Source organism: Argopecten irradians, chromosome 4 (genome assembly GCF_041381155.1).
Source record: "Argopecten irradians isolate NY chromosome 4, Ai_NY, whole genome shotgun sequence".
Classification (NCBI taxonomy): Eukaryota; Metazoa; Mollusca; class Bivalvia; order Pectinida; family Pectinidae; genus Argopecten; species Argopecten irradians.
Window position 1 is genome coordinate 50,580,533 of NC_091137.1, and position 19,924 is coordinate 50,600,456.

General features: G+C 33.0%; 1 protein-coding gene across 2 annotated transcripts in view; it reads left to right on the plus strand.

The window, feature by feature from the left end:
- Positions 1 to 8,806: 8,806 nt before the first annotated feature.
- LOC138321961 (general transcription factor IIH subunit 4-like) overlaps positions 8,807 to 19,924 on the plus strand; it is a 49,115-nt gene continuing 37,997 nt past the window's right edge. Inside the window, exons 1-2 of one of the 2 annotated variants that reach the window (XM_069266010.1) lie at positions 8,807 to 8,990; positions 13,234 to 13,338. In XM_069266010.1, coding sequence (XP_069122111.1) covers positions 8,863 to 8,990; positions 13,234 to 13,338 — 233 coding nt within the window. In that variant the 5' untranslated portion in view covers positions 8,807 to 8,862. Of the gene's footprint in view, positions 8,991 to 13,233; positions 13,339 to 17,812; positions 18,203 to 19,924 lie in introns of those variants that run through there. The other variant, XM_069266011.1, reaches the window with a different exon arrangement.

Below are 19,924 nucleotides of genomic sequence, written 5' to 3' on the forward strand. Positions count from 1 at the left end.
ATACTTGAGTATTACAATGTATTATACATATTTGAGTATTACAATGTATTATACATACTTGAGTATTACAATGTATGATACATACTTGGAGTATTACAATGTATGATACATACTTTGAGTATTACAATGTATGATACATACTTGAGTATTATAATGTATTATACATACTTGAGTATTACAATGTATGATACATACTTTGAGTATTACAATGTATTATACATACTTTGAGTATTACAATGTATGATACATACTTGGAGTTTTACAATGGTATGATACATACTTGAGTATTACAATGTATTATACATACTTGGAGTTTATTACAATTGTATTATACATACTTGAGTATTACAATGTATGATACATACTTTGAGTATTACAATGTATTATAACATACTTGGAGTATTTACAATGTATTATACATACTTGAGTATTACAATGTATGATACATACTTGGAGTATTACAATGTATGATACATACTTTGAGTATTACAATGTATGATACATACTTATAGTATTACAATGTATGATACATACTTATAGTATTACAATGTATGATACATACTTATAGTATTACAATGTATGATACATACTTGGAGTATTACAATGTATGATACATACTTGAGTATTACAATGTATTATACATACTTGGAGTATTACAATGTATTATACATACTTGGAGTATTACAATGTATTATACATACTTGAGTATTACAATGTATTATACATACTTGAGTATTACAATGTATGATACATACTTGAGTTTTACAATGTATGATACATACTTGAGTATTACAATGTATTATACATACTTTATTTGGAGTATTACAATGTATTTACATACTTGAGTATTACAATGTATGATACATACTTGAGTATTACAATGTATGATACATACTTGAGTATTACAATGTATGATACATACTTTGAGTATTACAATGTATGATACATACTTTGAGTATTACAATGTATGATACATACTTGAGTATTACAATGTATTATACATACTTTAAGTATTACAATGTATGATACATACTTGAGTATTACAATGTATGATACATACTTGAGTATTACAATGTATGATACATACTTTGAGTATTACAATGTATGATACATACTTGAGTATTACAATGTATATACATACTTGGAGTATTACAATGTATGATACATACTTGAGTATTACAATGTATGATACATACTTGAGTATTACAATGTATTATACATACTTGAGTATTACAATGTATGATACATACTTGAGTATTACAATGTATTATACATACTTGAGTATTACAATGTATGATACATACTTGGAGTATTACAATGTATGATACATACTTGAGTATTACAATGTATGATACATACTTGAGTATTACAATGTATGATACATACTTTGAGTATTACAATGTATGATACATACTATGAGTATTACAATGTATTATACATACTTTGAGTATTACACAATGTATGATACATACTTGAGTATTACAATGTATGATACATACTTGAGTATTATAATGATACATACTTTGAGTATTATAATGTATTATACATACTTGAGTATTACAATGTATTATACATACTTGGAGTATTACAATGTATTATACATACTTGAGTATTACAATGTATTATACATACTTGAGTATTACAATGTATGATACATACTTGAGTATTACAATGTATGATACATACTTTGAGTATTACAATGTATGATACATACTTTGAGTATTACAATGTATTATACATACTTTGAGTATTACAATGTATTATACATACTTAAGTATTACAATGTATGATACATACTTCGAGTATTACAATGTATGATACATACTTGGAGTATTATAATGTATGATACATACTTGAGTATTACAATGTATTATACATACTTGGAGTATTACAATGTATGATACATACTTTGAGTATTACAATGTATTATACATACTTTGAGTATTACAATGTATTATACATACTTGGAGTATTACAATGTATTATACATACTTGAGTATTACAATGTATGATACATACTTGGAGTATTACAATGTATTATACATACTTGAGTATTACAATGTATTATACATACTTGGAGTATTACAATGTATGATACATACTTGAGTATTACAATGTATGATACATACTTGGAGTTTTACAATGTATGATACATACTTTGAGTATTACAATGTATGATACATACTTGAGTATTACAATGTATTATACATACTTGGAGTATTACAATGTATTATACATATTTAAGTATTACAATGTATGATACATACTTGAGTATTACAATGTATGATACATACTTGAGTATTACAATGTATGATACATACTTGAGTATTACAATGTATGATACATAGTATTACAATGTATATGATACATACTTGGAGTATTACAATGTATGATACATACTTGAGTATTACAATGTATGATACATACTTGGAGTATTACAATGTATGATACATACTTTGAGTATTACAATGTATTATACATACTTGAGTATTACAATGTATTATACATACTTGGAGTATTACAATGTATTATACATACTTGAGTATTACAATGTATTATACATACTTGAGTATTACAATGTATTATACATACTTGAGTATTACAATGTATGATACATACTTTGAGTATTACAATGTATGATACATACTTGAGTATTACAATGTATTATACATACTTGAGTATTACAATGTATGATACATACTTTGAGTATTACAATGTATTATACATACTTTGAGTATTACAATGTATGATACATACTTGGAGTTTTACAATGTATGATACATACTTTGAGTATTACAATGTATTATACATACTTTGAGTATTACAATGTATGATACATACTTGAGTATTACAATGTATTATACATACTTGGAGTATTACAATGTATGATACATACTTTGAGTATTACAATGTATGATACATACTTGGAGTATTACAATGTATGATACATACTTTGAGTATTACAATGTTATGATACATACTTGAGTATTACAATGTATGATACATACTTGAGTATTACAATGTATGATACATACTTTGAGTATTACAATGTATGATACATACTTTGAGTATTACAATGTATTATACATACTTTGAGTATTACAATGTATTATACATACTTGAGTATTACAATGTATGATACATACTTGAGTATTACAATGTATGATACATACTTGAGTATTACAATGTATGATACATACTTTGAGTATTACAATGTATTATACATACTTGAGTATTACAATGTATTATACATACTTGAGTATTACAATGTATTATACATACTTTGAGTATTACAATGTATTATACATACTTGAGTATTACAATGTATGATACATACTTGGAGTATTACAATGTATTATACATACTTTGAGTATTACAATGTATTATACATACTTGAGTATTACAATGTATTATACATACTTAAGTATTACAATGTATGATACATACTTTGAGTATTACAATGTATGATACATACTTGGAGTATTACAATGTATGATACATACTTGAGTATTACAATGTATGATACATACTTTGAGTATTACAATGTATTATACATACTTTGAGTATTACAATGTATTATACATACTTGGAGTATTACAATGTATGATACATACTTTGAGTATTACAATGTATTATACATACTTGAGTATTACAATGTATGATACATACTTGAGTATTACAATGTATGATACATACTTTGAGTATTACAATGTATGATACATACTTGGAGTATTACAATGTATGATACATACTTTGAGTATTACAATGTATTATACATACTTGAGTATTACAATGTATTATACATACTTGAGTATTACAATGTATGATACATACTTTGAGTATTACAATGTATTATACATACTTGAGTATTACAATGTATTATACATACTTGAGTATTACAATGTATTATACATACTTTGAGTATTACAATGTATTATACATACTTTGAGTATTACAATGTATGATACATACTTTGAGTATTACAATGTATGATACATACTTTGAGTATTACAATGTATTATACATACTTGAGTATTACAATGTATTATACATACTTTGAGTATTACAATGTATTATACATACTTTGAGTATTACAATGTATTATACATACTTGGAGTATTACAATGTATTATACATACTCAAGTATTACAATGTATGATACATACTTGGAGTATTATAATCATATAATGTATGATACACACTTGAGTATTACAATGTATGATACATACTTATAGTATTACAATGTATGATACATACTTATAGTATTACAATGTATGATACATACTTATAGTATTACAATGTATGATACATACTAATAGTATTACAATGTATGATACATAGTTGGAGTATTACAATGTATGATACATACTTGAGTATTATAATGTATTATACATACTTGAGTATTACAATGTATTATACATACTTGGAGTATTACAATGTATTATACATACTTGAGTATTACAATGTATGATACATACTTGGAGTTTTACAATGTATGATACATACTTTGAGTATTACAATGTATTATACATACTTGAGTATTACAATGTATTATACATACTTAAGTATTACAATGTATGATACATACTTTGAGTATTACAATGTATTATACATACTTGAGTATTACAATGTATGATACATACTTGGAGTTTTACAATGTATGATACATACTTTGAGTATTACAATGTATTATACATACTTGAGTATTACAATGTATTATACATACTTAAGTATTACAATGTATGATACATACTTGGAGTATTACAATGTATTATACATACTTGAGTATTACAATGTATGATACATACTTGTGTATTACAATGTATGATACATACTTTGAGTATTACAATGTATGATACATACTTTGAGTTTTACAATGTATTATAAATACTTTGAGTATTACAATGTATGATACATACTTGCATATTACAATGTTTGATACATACTTTGAGTATTACAATGCATGATACATTCTTTGAGTATTACAATGTATGATATATACTTTGAGTATTACAATGTATGATACTGGTTACATACCTTTTTTTTCACCAGGTGGTGTTGGTACATCATATGTTGCTGCATGTTTGGAGACTTCTGTAGTACTGTAGTCCTATAAAAAGTAATAACATTTTCAGTAATCCTAATAATCTTACATTGGCATTTTGTTTTTAATCTTAACTTCAATGTCATGTCTAAATCATGTTTGTAAGCACATTTCAATGGGTCACATATCCAACACCGCTCACTTGGCCGCCATGATGCTTCTCGTTAGAAAGTCTTGCGCTCCAAATATGGCAACTTTACCACATATGAAATGACCTACAATTTTTTACTACGACAGAAATACAAAGTCACAGATTTTTTTAACTCGATTTTTAAACATTTCTTTATGTAAATTCTAGTGCTAGAAAGGTTAGTTAAAATGCCAACTAGTTAACTTGATCAGATTAACGGAATCGTAACCAGATAATTCAATCTTATAGCTGTACATTGATGCCACAAATTTGTCATACTTTGTCTGGATTTCATAACAATCGCTCACATCTTTCAGGAAACAATCATTTGACACAAACAATTATTACATTTAATAACGATTTATTTTGTTTGCTTTTAACAAAACCATGATAGTGAATGGAAAGCGGTATAAACACTCACTTGTCAGAGTTGGCATACTTCCTGCACATAGTTTCATTTGCATATGGCAATTAGCCTATATGCACATCACATTCACAAGAACGTTTGCAAAAAGTGACAATCTATAGTTTCCGATAACAACACTGTTGTTGTAACAGTTAGAACTTCATTACTTTTGAAATCATGTTTCATAACCTTATATTGTAAGTGAAGAGTCATCATAAGTAGAGGAATTTCGTTACTTTGAGAAGTATTTTTGCCATACCAAATGTGTATAGTGGTTATCGGATAGCTAAAATGCTAGCTCAAACCGACCTGTGAACCGGTTAATTATTTTAGCACTAGTAAATTCCAAATAATACTTACATTTATTGAGTTTCACAATGTTTATTCTTATTTTATCTATTTTTCTTAACTTCAAAACATTTTACCTGTTGGTTGTGACAGTGTAAGTGTTTCATTTCATCACTGCTATTTGTCATGGTTTGCAATAAATCAAACATGGCAGTGTATTTGATCAGAAATATATGTGTATTGTTTAATCTAAAAACAAACTAGGACTACTCTGAAAGCCGCCTTTTGATAAATTGACACAGTTTACTTTTTACAATATCTAATCACCTATAATACTATGTTCAGTAATGTATAAATTTTCCCCAAAACTGCTCTTTTTGCGATTAAAAATTCCTAATTTGTTACAAAAACATTTCTCCCAAAATACCTTGAAAAATAACTGTGTGTACATGTTTCGTTCATCACTGTCATTTGTCATGGTTTGCAGTAAATCAAACATGGCAGTGTATTTGATCGGAAATATAAGTGTATTGTGCATTTTACCACTTATAGTTGAGGACACATTATAATCGGCATTTTTGTGAATTGAAAATTGATCCTAGTTGTCAGAACAATACAAAAACATATGGATATGATACAAAAAAAATGTATGGGCCTGAAAGTGGCCGATGTGGATCATATCAGGGCTTGCAACACCATCGGCAATTGGGTGGGATTCATATACCCTGCCTCAACTCCGTTTCAGCAGGGTATGATCGCTGGTGCCAGAAACATATAAACATAGAGATTTGAAACTCCTTCTTTGTCTTTGTTGACAGGCAGAGGGACCTCCGGTTTATAGGCATTTTACCTTGGATATAACTACTTTAAGTGTATTCTTTTAAACATGATATTTTTGCATCAACACAAAGTTTAAACATTATATCATGGTTTGATGTGATCAGTTCCCGATTGATGTTATTTAATACGATTTTTTTATGCACGGAAATAAGCAATTTTAGCTGGTTTTTCGAAAATCAGGCATTCAAAACCGGAAGTGCGTTTTGTTTTATTAATAAATAAGTTAAAATATTATTTTTTCTATCCAAAATTGTACTCAAACCATCTGAAAATTACTGAACTTTTACAACATATCAAAGTTATTCTTTTATATTCAATTATTTAAGAGTTTATCTAAAAACCCCTATATGCACATACAGAGGTACATCTGCCGATCGTAAAATTGGAGGAGTTGCCAATCTCTATGTATATATGTTTCTGCTGGCGCATGCAGATTACGGTATTATAACTAAAACTTCATTTTTGATACCTTTAAAAACATGATATCACAAACTGCAAGTCAGTTGTCAATATCACTTGTCTGCTTTGGATTACTACGTGTGGATGAAAGTGTTAGTAATTAGTAATACAGTTGGTGAAAGAAAATATTTCCTGAATACCGTTTTGTATCGTGAGTTTGTATTTATGTTATTAGGAAATAATGTGGTTTTTAGGAGATTGAGGTAGGGTGGATGTGTATCTCCACATGGTGAAAATGCCAGCTTTGGTCTCTAAATTTACCAGTAGCCCTATTCCGTTATACTTTTTACAGCAACTTTGTATCATAATCTGCAAGCGCCTGTGGATATGTACCAACATTTGGTAAAAAATTATTGCTTAAATAATAAGAGCGAGGCTCTCTGCGCGGCCAAAGACCGCGAAGAGCGAAGCTCTACTAACCATAATACCTGTGTGAGCATATAGAATCCAATACATTCCAGTACCCCTTGAACTTTGAAACTGTGTCCCGCGGGAAAAGTCTCGCGCCTCCATGCAGGCAGCCATGTTTTAATTCTCGTTATCAGCACGACGAGATTTAAATTTTCTCTGTAGGCAAAACGTATCACCAGGATACACTTTGAAATTACCTACTGTAAGTAGTTTTAGATAACTACACAAGGACAAGAACGACACAATAAATGTACTGGTCAAAATGATATACTGTCTGTGTGTTGTCAAGTGCACGGCACCATCAGCCGTGACGTCAGGAAGCTTGGTGCTAAAGATGACGCCACATATTCCCGCGCATTTTTGATGCATGACATGTTGCCAAGTTTTCCGCATTGGAGAGAAATAAGATCGGAAAAAAATGAAATAATCCAGTTGAATATTTCTTTCTGATCTGTATATGACGACTGCTAGACACAAATATTGAAGAATAGCATTTACTATAAATCAATGATCAGACTACAAGTTTAAACAGTTTTAATCTCATTCTGGGGTTATAATCCTAACTATATTTACATTTTTTATATGTCGCTGCGCCCTTCTGAGGCTTTGCCTTAAATTCATATCAAAAATCATAATAGAACAAAAAGACTTTGCCTAAGGTTATATCTTACCTGTCTTTTTTCATGCGATTTAATGACTGCTTGGTCGGGTCCATTCGTATTCGCGCGGGTTGCAATTCGACAGTGGAACTGTCTGCAATGTTCGATGGGTGTTATTGTCAGTCTCCAGGGAATTACTAGCTGTCCAGTTGTAAACAAACTCACTCCTGATTTCTTTACCCGTGCACATCTGTATTTCACTGTCCTATTGCAACAGAAGTATTTTGATAAAATTCTGATCCCTAATTTTTTATAACATGTCTTTGAAATACAGTATGTCATGGGGGCTGACATGTTGGATTTACTTTATTCGCCTTCAATGACAGAAGAGCGCGTATTGAAAGTGAAAGTGAAACTTAGTGGCAAAATTCAACGTTTCCGCATGTTATTCAAATAAAGACTGATAAACTCTAGCGTGAATATGGATTCAATAATTTATTTTAGGGCATTGGTTAGAAAATTTGATTTCATAACCGTGCCTAAATATTCGAAAAGTACAATAATGATTAAGAACTCTTCTGTCGTGGAGGTAACATAGTTCGGATGAAGATTACTTGAAGCCGGCATGGCAGGGCTGTCTGCTGCAGCTAAAACATTGGACTGTAAAGATTTACATACCTATCTCAAGACTCTACCGTCGGAAATTTTAGATAGTTTATATTATCATCCGGCAACATGCCTTGCAGTTTTTCGGTAAGCTGACTAGAATAATGCAGCATGTTTTCATCAAACCATGTAGTACTGGCTAGCGACCCATTACCATTACTGGCTGGCGACATATTATCGTGAAAAAATGCCGATTTTTCTCTTTTTTTTTTCTAAACATTGTATTTAAATTTAGATTTTTAGAGTTGTAAGTAATCTTTAGTTCACAACACTTCAAATGAATAAGCTTTAAGTGAATTTATATAATATTTTACAATAAACACAGCCCTTTGGAAAAAGTCGGTCAAATAGGTTTTCGTGTCATTTTACTGAACATATTATCGTGATTTTTTTCAAAAAAATATTAAAAATAGTTACGTGTGATGGAATAAATTAAATTTAGTATCAACATAAAGATAAACATTTGAACTATTTTAAAAAAAAATAATTGATGTAAAAACTGCGTTGCAAAAGAGAGAAATCGTGTATTGTTTATGACATGTCCAATCGTTAGATTACGCTGACACGGGAAATGAAGAGGTCGCCATTTACCGATCTATTTCTGGTAAAATGACAAAAATTTCTCTCATGTTTGTATAGATGATTAGCATTCTGAATAAATTTTAAAGATATTTGAATGATTTCTGGTGGTGATTAATTCTGTAAACAATAAAATAACAAATAAAATCGGCATTGTTTACTACCTTGTATTTTGTCGTCTGGTCAAAAGCGCTTGAGTGACCCCGATCAGCGTTCTTTTCTAAAATTGAATTACCTCCCTTACACCTTTCGTTTTTTGAACGCTGTTGTCCATCATCAGAGGAAGCAGACGATATATAAATCGGAACTATTATCTAAGAATAAAGCCGATATCATGCACCCCCCTGACTAATGTTGTACTTGTGAGGTAAGATTTACTGAAATTTGGTATTTTATGTTAAAAATTAAATTTTCTTCTAAATTTGACAAATATTGTTGGTAATTTTGGTAAGTGTCATCTTTCTAAACACAAAATCGTTTAAAAATCGCATTCGGTATGCCACGTCAATCAAAATCACGATAATATATTCTTCACGATAATATGTCGCCAGCCAGTATCAGGTTGGGCACTTGTTTATTTATCGCTAGTATATCGATATATATCGCTATAATAGCTATTTATAGCTAAACGAAACTGACGAAAAACAACATTATGATAACGATAAATAGACAAGTGCCCAACCTGATTAACGTGATGGACCAATAAATATTGTGAATTTGAATGACACAAAATACAAAATGCGATTTTTATATTTTTTTGTGTGTAGAAAGATGACACATACCAAAATTATCAACAAAACAGGTGAATTTCGGTAAATCTTACCTCACAAGAATGACATAGTCAGGGGGAAGCAGAATATTGGCTTTATTTTAATAGCACTTATTGGCACATTAATGGCTTCGAAGTTAAGATGTAAAGCAATGTAAATGTAGATTTCGTTAGCAATCTCTTATGGAGGTTTATCTTTCATGAATGCTTTCATTATGAATTCTGTTATGTATGACACTAAATACATGTAGTTATGAGATAAGGGAGATAACTCCTATAGCTTTATTATCAATACATTCTATAAAGGTCATATCATTAATCTAGGTTGTAGAACTTTCTAGAATATTATCATGTATAAACAAATATGTTTGTAAACATGTAGATTATAAGTAGAGATCTAGAATGATCTATTTCCAGAAAGTTCTGTGTGTTTATTTGTTTACTGTTTTTAGTTAGATATTTCTAGAAGTAGAAGGTTCTCCAATATTTTTGAACTAGGGTTTAGCTATATATGCTCCAACTGTCCAAAGCTAATCAGAACTGTAATGAGACCTGTAATGAGACATATAATCAAGAATTGTACAGTGCCATATTAGATTCTATTGGGAGAGCTATTGTGACTTTATCTGTGGATTATTATAACACTTTGTGTGGATTTATTCATATTGCCTGGAACTTTCAAATCATTTGTGGACATTCATTTTCCTCGTGGATTTGTGATTATTGTTAATTTGAAACCTGGAAGGATCAAGGATTATACCAGGACATTCGCATACAGATAAGTAACACTTTAAATCATCGTATTACTCTTGTACCATCACCAATTACTTTAGATATTGTAAACCATCTCTGTATAATATTGTATAAATTGTGTTTTGAATTTAGCTGCTGGTTTCTCAGTTCTGTTATTCGTTCATGTAACAATTCTTAAATTGTGAATACATGTATTTTGTAATCTCCTGTGTCAGAGTGTGATATTGGATACGGTCTTGTGCAACTCTGGATTTTGTTGTGATTTCCATTTCTAGTTTACGGAAACAGTTTTTCATCTCTACCTATAAAATTATATACATCATAACATGTATGTTATATGTATGGAAAAAAAACCCAAATAATTAAGGTAACCTTATCAACTTCATAATACACAACATCCCCTGAAGAAAAGCGATAAGCTACGAAAGTGCTCGGGGAAAACAGATTTGTCTCAATATTTGTTTTTTCATATTTTGTTGTATCACAGGGACACACTATATATATAGATGATTTACATTAAGTTAATTTATGTTAACGAGACTAATAAAATCTGTTACCTGTAAGTGATCGAGATCGGGTTATCTCAGTCGAGGACTAAGATTTTGTAACATAATCCCCACCGAGGCGTTAGCCGAGGTTGGGATGTTACAAAATCTTAGCCCGAGACTGAGATAACCTGATCTCGATCACTTAAAGGTAATAGATTTTTTTCTCGCGCCTCTAAGATATAACAAAACCCATTTATACGAGTTCAGAGTGTTAAATTATCCCGTCTTGGGCCTCCTGGTTCAAAGCCGATTAACCATTTCATCTGCGCTTCGATTTCAGTCATTCCGCGTAAAACTATAGTTCGGTTTTATCAAAGAAAAAACGATGATCAATCGGTACATAGTGTTTTCATAATTAAAAACAACAACCAAACAATGCATGGTAAATGACTGAATACACATATTTCTAATAATGTTGATTATCTGAAGCGTGTACTATGTGACGTCACCGATTCGATAGTATGACGTCACATGTGCGGACTGTTACATGAATGGCGTAAAATTCCGCCAAAAATCACGTAAAGGTACCAGACAGATTGGACGAGATAGAAAAATCTAGCACCGGGTATCATGTGAGATTTCCCTGTCCGAGGTGCGAGAAATGGTTATCATAACTTAAGAGTGGCATGTTAGAGCTGCACTCTCTAATATATACAGTGGCAATGTCTGAAAGTGACTGGATTTTCCATAGACAATCTATGGCCCCTTGCAGTCATTTTTTCATAGCCTGTTTTATTATCACATACATGATACATGTATTGTTAAATGAAAGGACCATAAGATTGATTGTAATGCTTGTAAGGGTTTAATTCATTTTAAGTAACAAAATCCAATGGAAATTGCTATAACAGATTTTTCATAATAAGTTTTATTCTTTATCCTGGTCAAGCATTTCCAGACATGTAAACCTTTGGTGACCAAAATGAGATAGATTTTTGACTCAGAAGCATTGCATGCAGCATTTTTCGAGGCGCATCAGAGATATATAAATATCAATAATATGCAAAATAGTTACAAGAACATATTTTGTTAACAAATTATGTTTTAACTTTGATTATCACCATAGGCCTTGGTGGCTCATTTTGCATTTTTTTTAAATGTTAATTAAGGCTTACATTACATTTAGAAGATGAAAAATGCCAATTTATCTATTATATACTTTTATTTCAATGTTATTTATCACTTTTTTTAAAATATACATTTTGTTTACTTTTTAATATTTTTTTTCACTTTTTCTTTTTTTTGGAATTCATACTGGACTCATTTTTGTTTGATTTATGCAAGAAAAAATAAAAAAATTTGTTTCTAAAATTAACACCAATAATCAAGAGAAATAATCCCCTTGCAAAAGTATTTTTTTTTCAGTGAATTAATTCCTGAAATTATACAAATCCAGCTCCTCTATTAGAATTACCCCATTCCAAAATGGCAGCCATCACGATTGCATTTAGTTTTATGACTTTCAGCAGATACCTATTACATTAAAAACATGAGTAAATCATTTCAATTATAAGTAGTGTTTGTTTTTGAAATGATGCTAACTAGTTTTAAGCACAAAATTTATTGAACACTGCAGTGGTATTCATGTAATGACCTATGAAGTATTAAGGAAGATTCAACCAATAAACACTATCATTACAACTTAAAACTTGGTTTATTGCAATACATGTATTTATTGTAGGGAGTTGCCGGAGCTATCCAAGCACTATGTGATGAGGATGTTGTTTGTAGAGCAAGCAGTGTCTCAAACAGTCATAGCTATGTGGGTCACCAACAAACACCAAGAGTAAGTTTATGTGGGTCACCAACAAACACCAAGAGTAAGTTTATGTGGGTCACCAACAAACACCAAGAGTAAGTTTATGTGGGTCACCAACAAACACCAAGAGTAAGTTTATGTGGGTCACCAACAAACACATAGAGTAAGTCTATGTGGGTCACCAACAAACACATAGAGAAAGTCCATGTGGGTCACCAACAAACACCAAGAGTAAGTTTATGTGGGTCACCAACAAACACATAGAGTAAGTCTATGTGGGTCACCAACAAACACATAGAGAAAGTCTATGTGGGTCACCAACAAACACCAATAGTAAGTTTATGTGGGTCACCAACAAACACCAAGAGTAAGTTTATGTGGGTCACCAACAAACACCAAGAGTAAGTTTATGTGGGTCACCAACAAACACCAAGAGTAAGTTTATGTGGGTCACCAACAAACACCAAGAGTAAGTATATGTGGGTCACCAACAAACACCAAGAGTAAGTTTATGTGGGTCACCAACAAACATCAAGAGTAAGTTTATGTGGGTCACCAACAAACACATAGAGTAAGTTTATGCGGGTCACCAACAAACACCAAGAGTAAGTTTATGTGGGTCACCAACAAACACCAATAGTAAGTCTATGTTAGTCACCAACAAACACCAATAGTATGTTTATGTGGGTCACCAACAAACACATAGAGTAAGTCTATGTTAGTCACCAACAAACACCAATAGTATGTTTATGTGGGTCACCAACAAACACCCAGAGTAAGTTTATGTGGGTCACAAACAAACACCAAGAGTAAGTCTTTGTGGGTCACCAACAAACACATAGAGTAAGTCTATGTGGGTCTCCAACAAACACATAGAGTAAGTTTATATGGGTCACCAACAAACACCAATAGTAAGTTTATGTGGGTCACCAACAAACACCAATAGTAAGTTTATGTGGGTCACCAACAAACACCAAGAGTAAGTTTATGTGGGTCACCAACAAACACATAGAGTAAGTTTATGCGGGTCACCAACAAACACCAAGAGTAAGTTTATGTGGGTCACCAACAAACACCAAGAGTAAGTTTTATGTGGGTCACCAACAAACACCAAGAGTAAGTTTATGTGGGTCACCAACAAACACCAAGAGTAAGTTTATGTGGGTCACCAACAAACACCGAGAGTAAGTTTATGTGGGTCACCAACAAACACCAAGAGTAAGTTTATGTAGTTCACCAACAAACACCAAGAGTAAGTCTTTGTGGGTCACCAACAAACACCAATAGTAAGTCTATGTGGGTCACCAACAAACACCAAGAGTAAGTTTATGTGGGTCACCAACAAACACATAGAGTAAGTCTATGTGGGTCACCAACAAACACCAAGAGTAAGTTTATGTGGGTCACCAACAAACACCGAGAGTAAGTTTATGTGGGTCACCAACAAACACCAAGAGTAAGTTTATGTAGTTCACAACAACACACACCAAGAGTAAGTCTTTGTGGGTCACCAACAAACACCAATAGTAAGTCTATGTGGGTCACCAACAAACACCAAGAGTAAGTTTATGTGGGTCACCAACAAACACCAAGAGTAAGTCTATGTGGGTCACCAACAAACACCAATAGTAAGTCTATGTGGGTCACCAACAAATACCAAGAGTAAGTCTAAGTGGGTCACCAATAAACACCCAGAGTAAGTTTATGTGGGTCACCAACAAACACCTAGAGTAAGTCTATGTGGGTCACCAACAAACACCAATAGTAAGTCTATGTTAGTCACCAACAAACACCAAGAGTAAGTTTATGTGGGTCACCAACAAACACCAAGAGTAAGTTTATGTGGGTCACCATCAAACACCAATAGTAAGTTTATGTTGGTCACCAACAAACACCAAGAGTAAGTTTATGTGGGTCACCAACAAACACCAATGGTAAGTTTATGTGGGTCACCAACAAACATCAACATCAAGAGTAAGTTTATGTGGGTCACCAACAAACACATAGAGTAAGATGTGGGTCACCAACAAACACAAGAGTAAGTTTATGTGGGTCACCAACAAACACCAAGAGTAAGTTTATGTGGGTCACCAACAAACACCAAGAGTAAGTCTATGTGGGTCACCAACAAACACCAAGAGTAAGTTTATGTGGGTCACCAACAAACACGTAGAGTAAGTTTATGTGGGTCACCAACAAACACCAATAGTAAGTTTATGTGGGTCACCAACAAACATCAAGAGTAAGTCTATGTGGGTCACCAACAAACACTAGAGTAAGTCGTTGTCCGACCCCTAGGGGCTGAGGGATGGGGCCCCAAAAGGGCAAATTTTTCTTAATTTTGGCACCACCAAACAATGGATTTCATCCATATTTGGTGTAAAATCTATTGGGGAAGGACAATCATATTTTCTATAAATGAGCCTGGTCCGATCACACAAAAGGGGACACTTAACTTTAGCTTTAAGTCCTACTTTGTATCCTTCATCCTTGGATGGATTTCATACCACATCGTTGGGGAAGAACAATCAGTTTTATATAAATTCCTGGGACTACCAAGTGTGGGTCAATTTAAGCTTTAAAACCAACTCCTCATTCATCCTTGAGTGTTTCATCCATATTTGATGTAAAATCATTGTCATATAAATGAGCCTGGTACATACAAAAAGGGGAAATTTATTAAGCGTTTAAGCTTTAAAATCACTCCTCCTTCATCCTATGGATTTCAACCATATTTGGTGTGAAACATCATTTGGGATCTACAAGTGTTACCCCACTTCAGTTGTCAATCAGTTATATAATCATGGGGTCAAAAGGGCAAATTTTCTTTAATTTTGTAAGCTTTTGTAAAATCCTAAGTAAATTTATGTGTGAAACATCATTGGGGAAGGACATTCAATTGTTATATAAATGAGCCTGGTCCGAAGTTTGCTAAGAGGATGGGGCCCAAGTTTATGTGGGTCACCAACCCAACAAAAAATATCAGAGACAATAAGTTTATATGTGGGTCCAATAACCTAACAAACCAAGAGTACAAATTTTCTTAACTTTGCTTTAAAATCCAACAAACATCCTTGGAGGATTTCAAGTTATTGGGTCACCAACAAGGACAATCATTATTTTAATAAAACCAGCCTGGTCCGACCCCTAGGGTAGAGGGGACTTATGGGAAAAATCACCAAATTTAAGCACCCTAACTCAATCCACATGAAAACATCATTGGGGAAGGACAAATCAAGTATTATATAAATGTGGTCCGACAAAACCAGGGGATCCAACACCTATCCTACACCAAGAGTAAGTTTACAATGTGGGTCACCAACAAACCCAAGAGTAAGTTTTATGTGGGTCATCCAATTTGGGGTCAAACACATTAACAAGGACATTCAGTTTTATTAAGTGGTCCTTCCCCTGTGGGGGGCCCAATAAAAGGGGATCAACACCAATTTTCTTCAGTTAGTTTAAAACCTACAAACAGTTGGATCCATCAGTTGGTAAAAACCATTGGGGAAGGACAATTTTTATATGTGACTCTGGTCAACCAACAAACACCAAGAGTAATTTCTCCATATTGGGTAAACATCGTTCACCAAGGTTCAATCAAACACCGATAGTGTTCCTTCAGTAAGTTTATGTGGGTCACCAAAAACAAACACCAATGTGAGTAAGTTGTAATGTGGGTCAACCAACAAACACCAAGAGTAAAAGGTCAGTTTTCAGGTAAGGTCACCAACAACTACCAACAAGTGTTCCTTCAGGATTGATCTCAGTTTAATAACATCATTGGGGAAGGACAATCAATATAAATAGCCTGGTCCGACCCCTAGTTGTCTCAGTGTGGGTCCAAATCAATCCAAAGGGGAAATTTTCTTCATGTCTAGTTTAAAAATCCTACTGGGTCACCATGGATTTCCTTCAATTTCTCAGTTGAAAATCAGGGGATCTACAATCGTGTTATTTTATATATGAGTCATCACCATAACCAGGGATCTGAGTGTTCCTTCAGTTGGGCAAATTTTCTTAATGTTAGCTGGGGATCTACCAAGTTTTTTTCCTTCAGTTGTCTCCAGTTGTAATGAAAATTGTCTATGGGGTTTAAATCAAACAACCAAAAACCTTCATTTAAGTCAGTTTTAATGGCCGGGGATCCACCAAGTGTTTTCAGGTTCAGTGTATCAGTTGTCAATAAGAACCATTGGTCTACCAAGTGTCCTTCAAGGGGAACTTTAGACTCAGTTGTAATAAAGGGGACCTAAGACCCATGTTCCTAGTTTGTCCAATATGTCCCAAAATGTAAGCTTTTCTGAAATTTGGCTTTAAAAACCGTCCTTACAACAAACCATATGTGGAGGGTTATTTGTTCAACGGAATTTACAGAAACAACAATTCAACAAGGAGTTTCCTTGTGTTCTAAAATTAACACCAATAATCAAGAGAAATAATCCCCTTGCAAAAGTATTTTTTTTTCAGTGAATTAATTCCTGGAAATTATACAAATCCAGCTCCTCTATTAGAATTACCCCATTCCAAAATGGCAGCCATTACGATTGCATTTAGTTTTATGACTTTCAGCAGATGCCTATTACATTAAAAACATGAGTAAATCATTTCAATTATAAGTAGTGTTTGTTTTTGAAATGATGCTAACTAGTTTTAAGCACAAAATTTATTGAACACTGCAGTGGTATTCATGTAATGACCTATGAAGTATTAAGGAAGATTCAACCAATAAACACTATCATTCAACTTAAAACTTGGTTTATTGCAATACATGTATTTATTGTAGGGAGTTGCCGGAGCTATCCAAGCACTATGTGATGAGGATGTTGTTTGTAGAGCAAGCAGTGTCTCAAACAGTCATAGCTATGTGGGTCACCAACAAACACCAAGAGTAAGTTTATGTGGGTCACCAACAAACACCAAGAGTAAGTTTATGTGGGTCACCAACAAACACCAAGAGTAAGTTTATGTGGGTCACCAACAAACACCAAGAGTAAGTTTATGTGGGTCACCAACAAACACATAGAGTAAGTCTATGTGGGTCACCAACAAACACATAGAGAAAGTCTATGTGGGTCACCAACAAACACCAAGAGTAAGTTTATGTGGGTCACCAACAAACACATAGAGTAAGTCTATGTGGGTCACCAACAAACACATAGAGAAAGTCTATGTGGGTCACCAACAAACACCAATAGTAAGTTTATGTGGGTCACCAACAAACACCAAGAGTAAGTTTATGTGGGTCACCAACAAACACCAAGAGTAAGTTTATGTGGGTCACCAACAAACACCAAGAGTAAGTTTATGTGGGTCACCAACAAACACCAAGAGTAAGTATATGTGGGTCACCAACAAACACCAAGAGTAAGTTTATGTGGGTCACCAACAAACACCAAGAGTAAGTTTATGTGGGTCACCAACAAACACATAGAGTAAGTTTATGCGGGTCACCAACAAACACCAAGAGTAAGTTTATGTGGGTCACCAACAAACACCAATAGTAAGTCTATGTTAGTCACCAACAAACACATAGAGTAAGTTTATGTGGGTCACCAACAAACACAAGAGTAAGTCTATGTGGGTCACCAACAAACACCAAGAGTAAGTTTATGTGGGTCACCAACAAACACCAAGAGTAAGTTTATGTGGGTCACAAACAAACACCAAGAGTAAGTCTATGTGGGTCACCAACAAACACATAGAGTAAGTCTATGTGGGTCACCAACAAACACATAGAGTAAGTTTATGTGGGTCACCCAGAGTAAGTTTATGTGGGTCACCAACAAACACCAAGAGTAAGTTTATGTGGGTCACCAACAAACACCAAGAGTAAGTTTATGTGGGTCACCAACAAACACATAGAGTAAGTTTATGTGGGTCACCAACAAACACCAAGAGTAAGTTTATGTGGGTCACCAACAAACACCAAGAGTAAGTTTATGTGGGTCACCAACAAACACCAAGAGTAAGTCTATGTGGGTCACCAACAAACACCAAGAGTAAGTTTATGTGGGTCACCAACAAACACCAAGAGTAAGTTTATGTGGGTCACCAACAAACACCAAGAGTAAGTCTATGTGGGTCACCAACAAACACCAATAGTAAGTCTATGTGGGTCACCAACAAACACCAAGAGTAAGTCTATGTGGGTCACCAACAAACACCAAGAGTAAGTCTATGTGGGTCACCAACAAACACCAAGAGTAAGTTTATGTGGGTCACCAACAAACACACTAAGAGTAAGTTTATGTGGGTCACCAACAAACACCAAGAGTAAGTTTATGTGGGTCACCAACAAACACCAATAGTAAGTTTATGTGGGTCACCAACAAACACCAAGAGTAAGTCTATGTGGGTCACCAACAAACACCAAGAGTAAGTTTATGTGGGTCACCAACAAACACCAAGAGTAAGTCTTTGTGGGTCACCAACAAACACCAATAGTAAGTCTATGTGGGTCACCAACAAACACCAAGAGTAAGTCTATGTGGGTCACCAACAAACACCAAGAGTAAGTAAGTTATGTGGGTCACCAACAAACACTAATAGTAAGTCTATGTGGGTCACCAACAAACACCAATAGTAAGTCTATGTGGGTCACCAACAAACA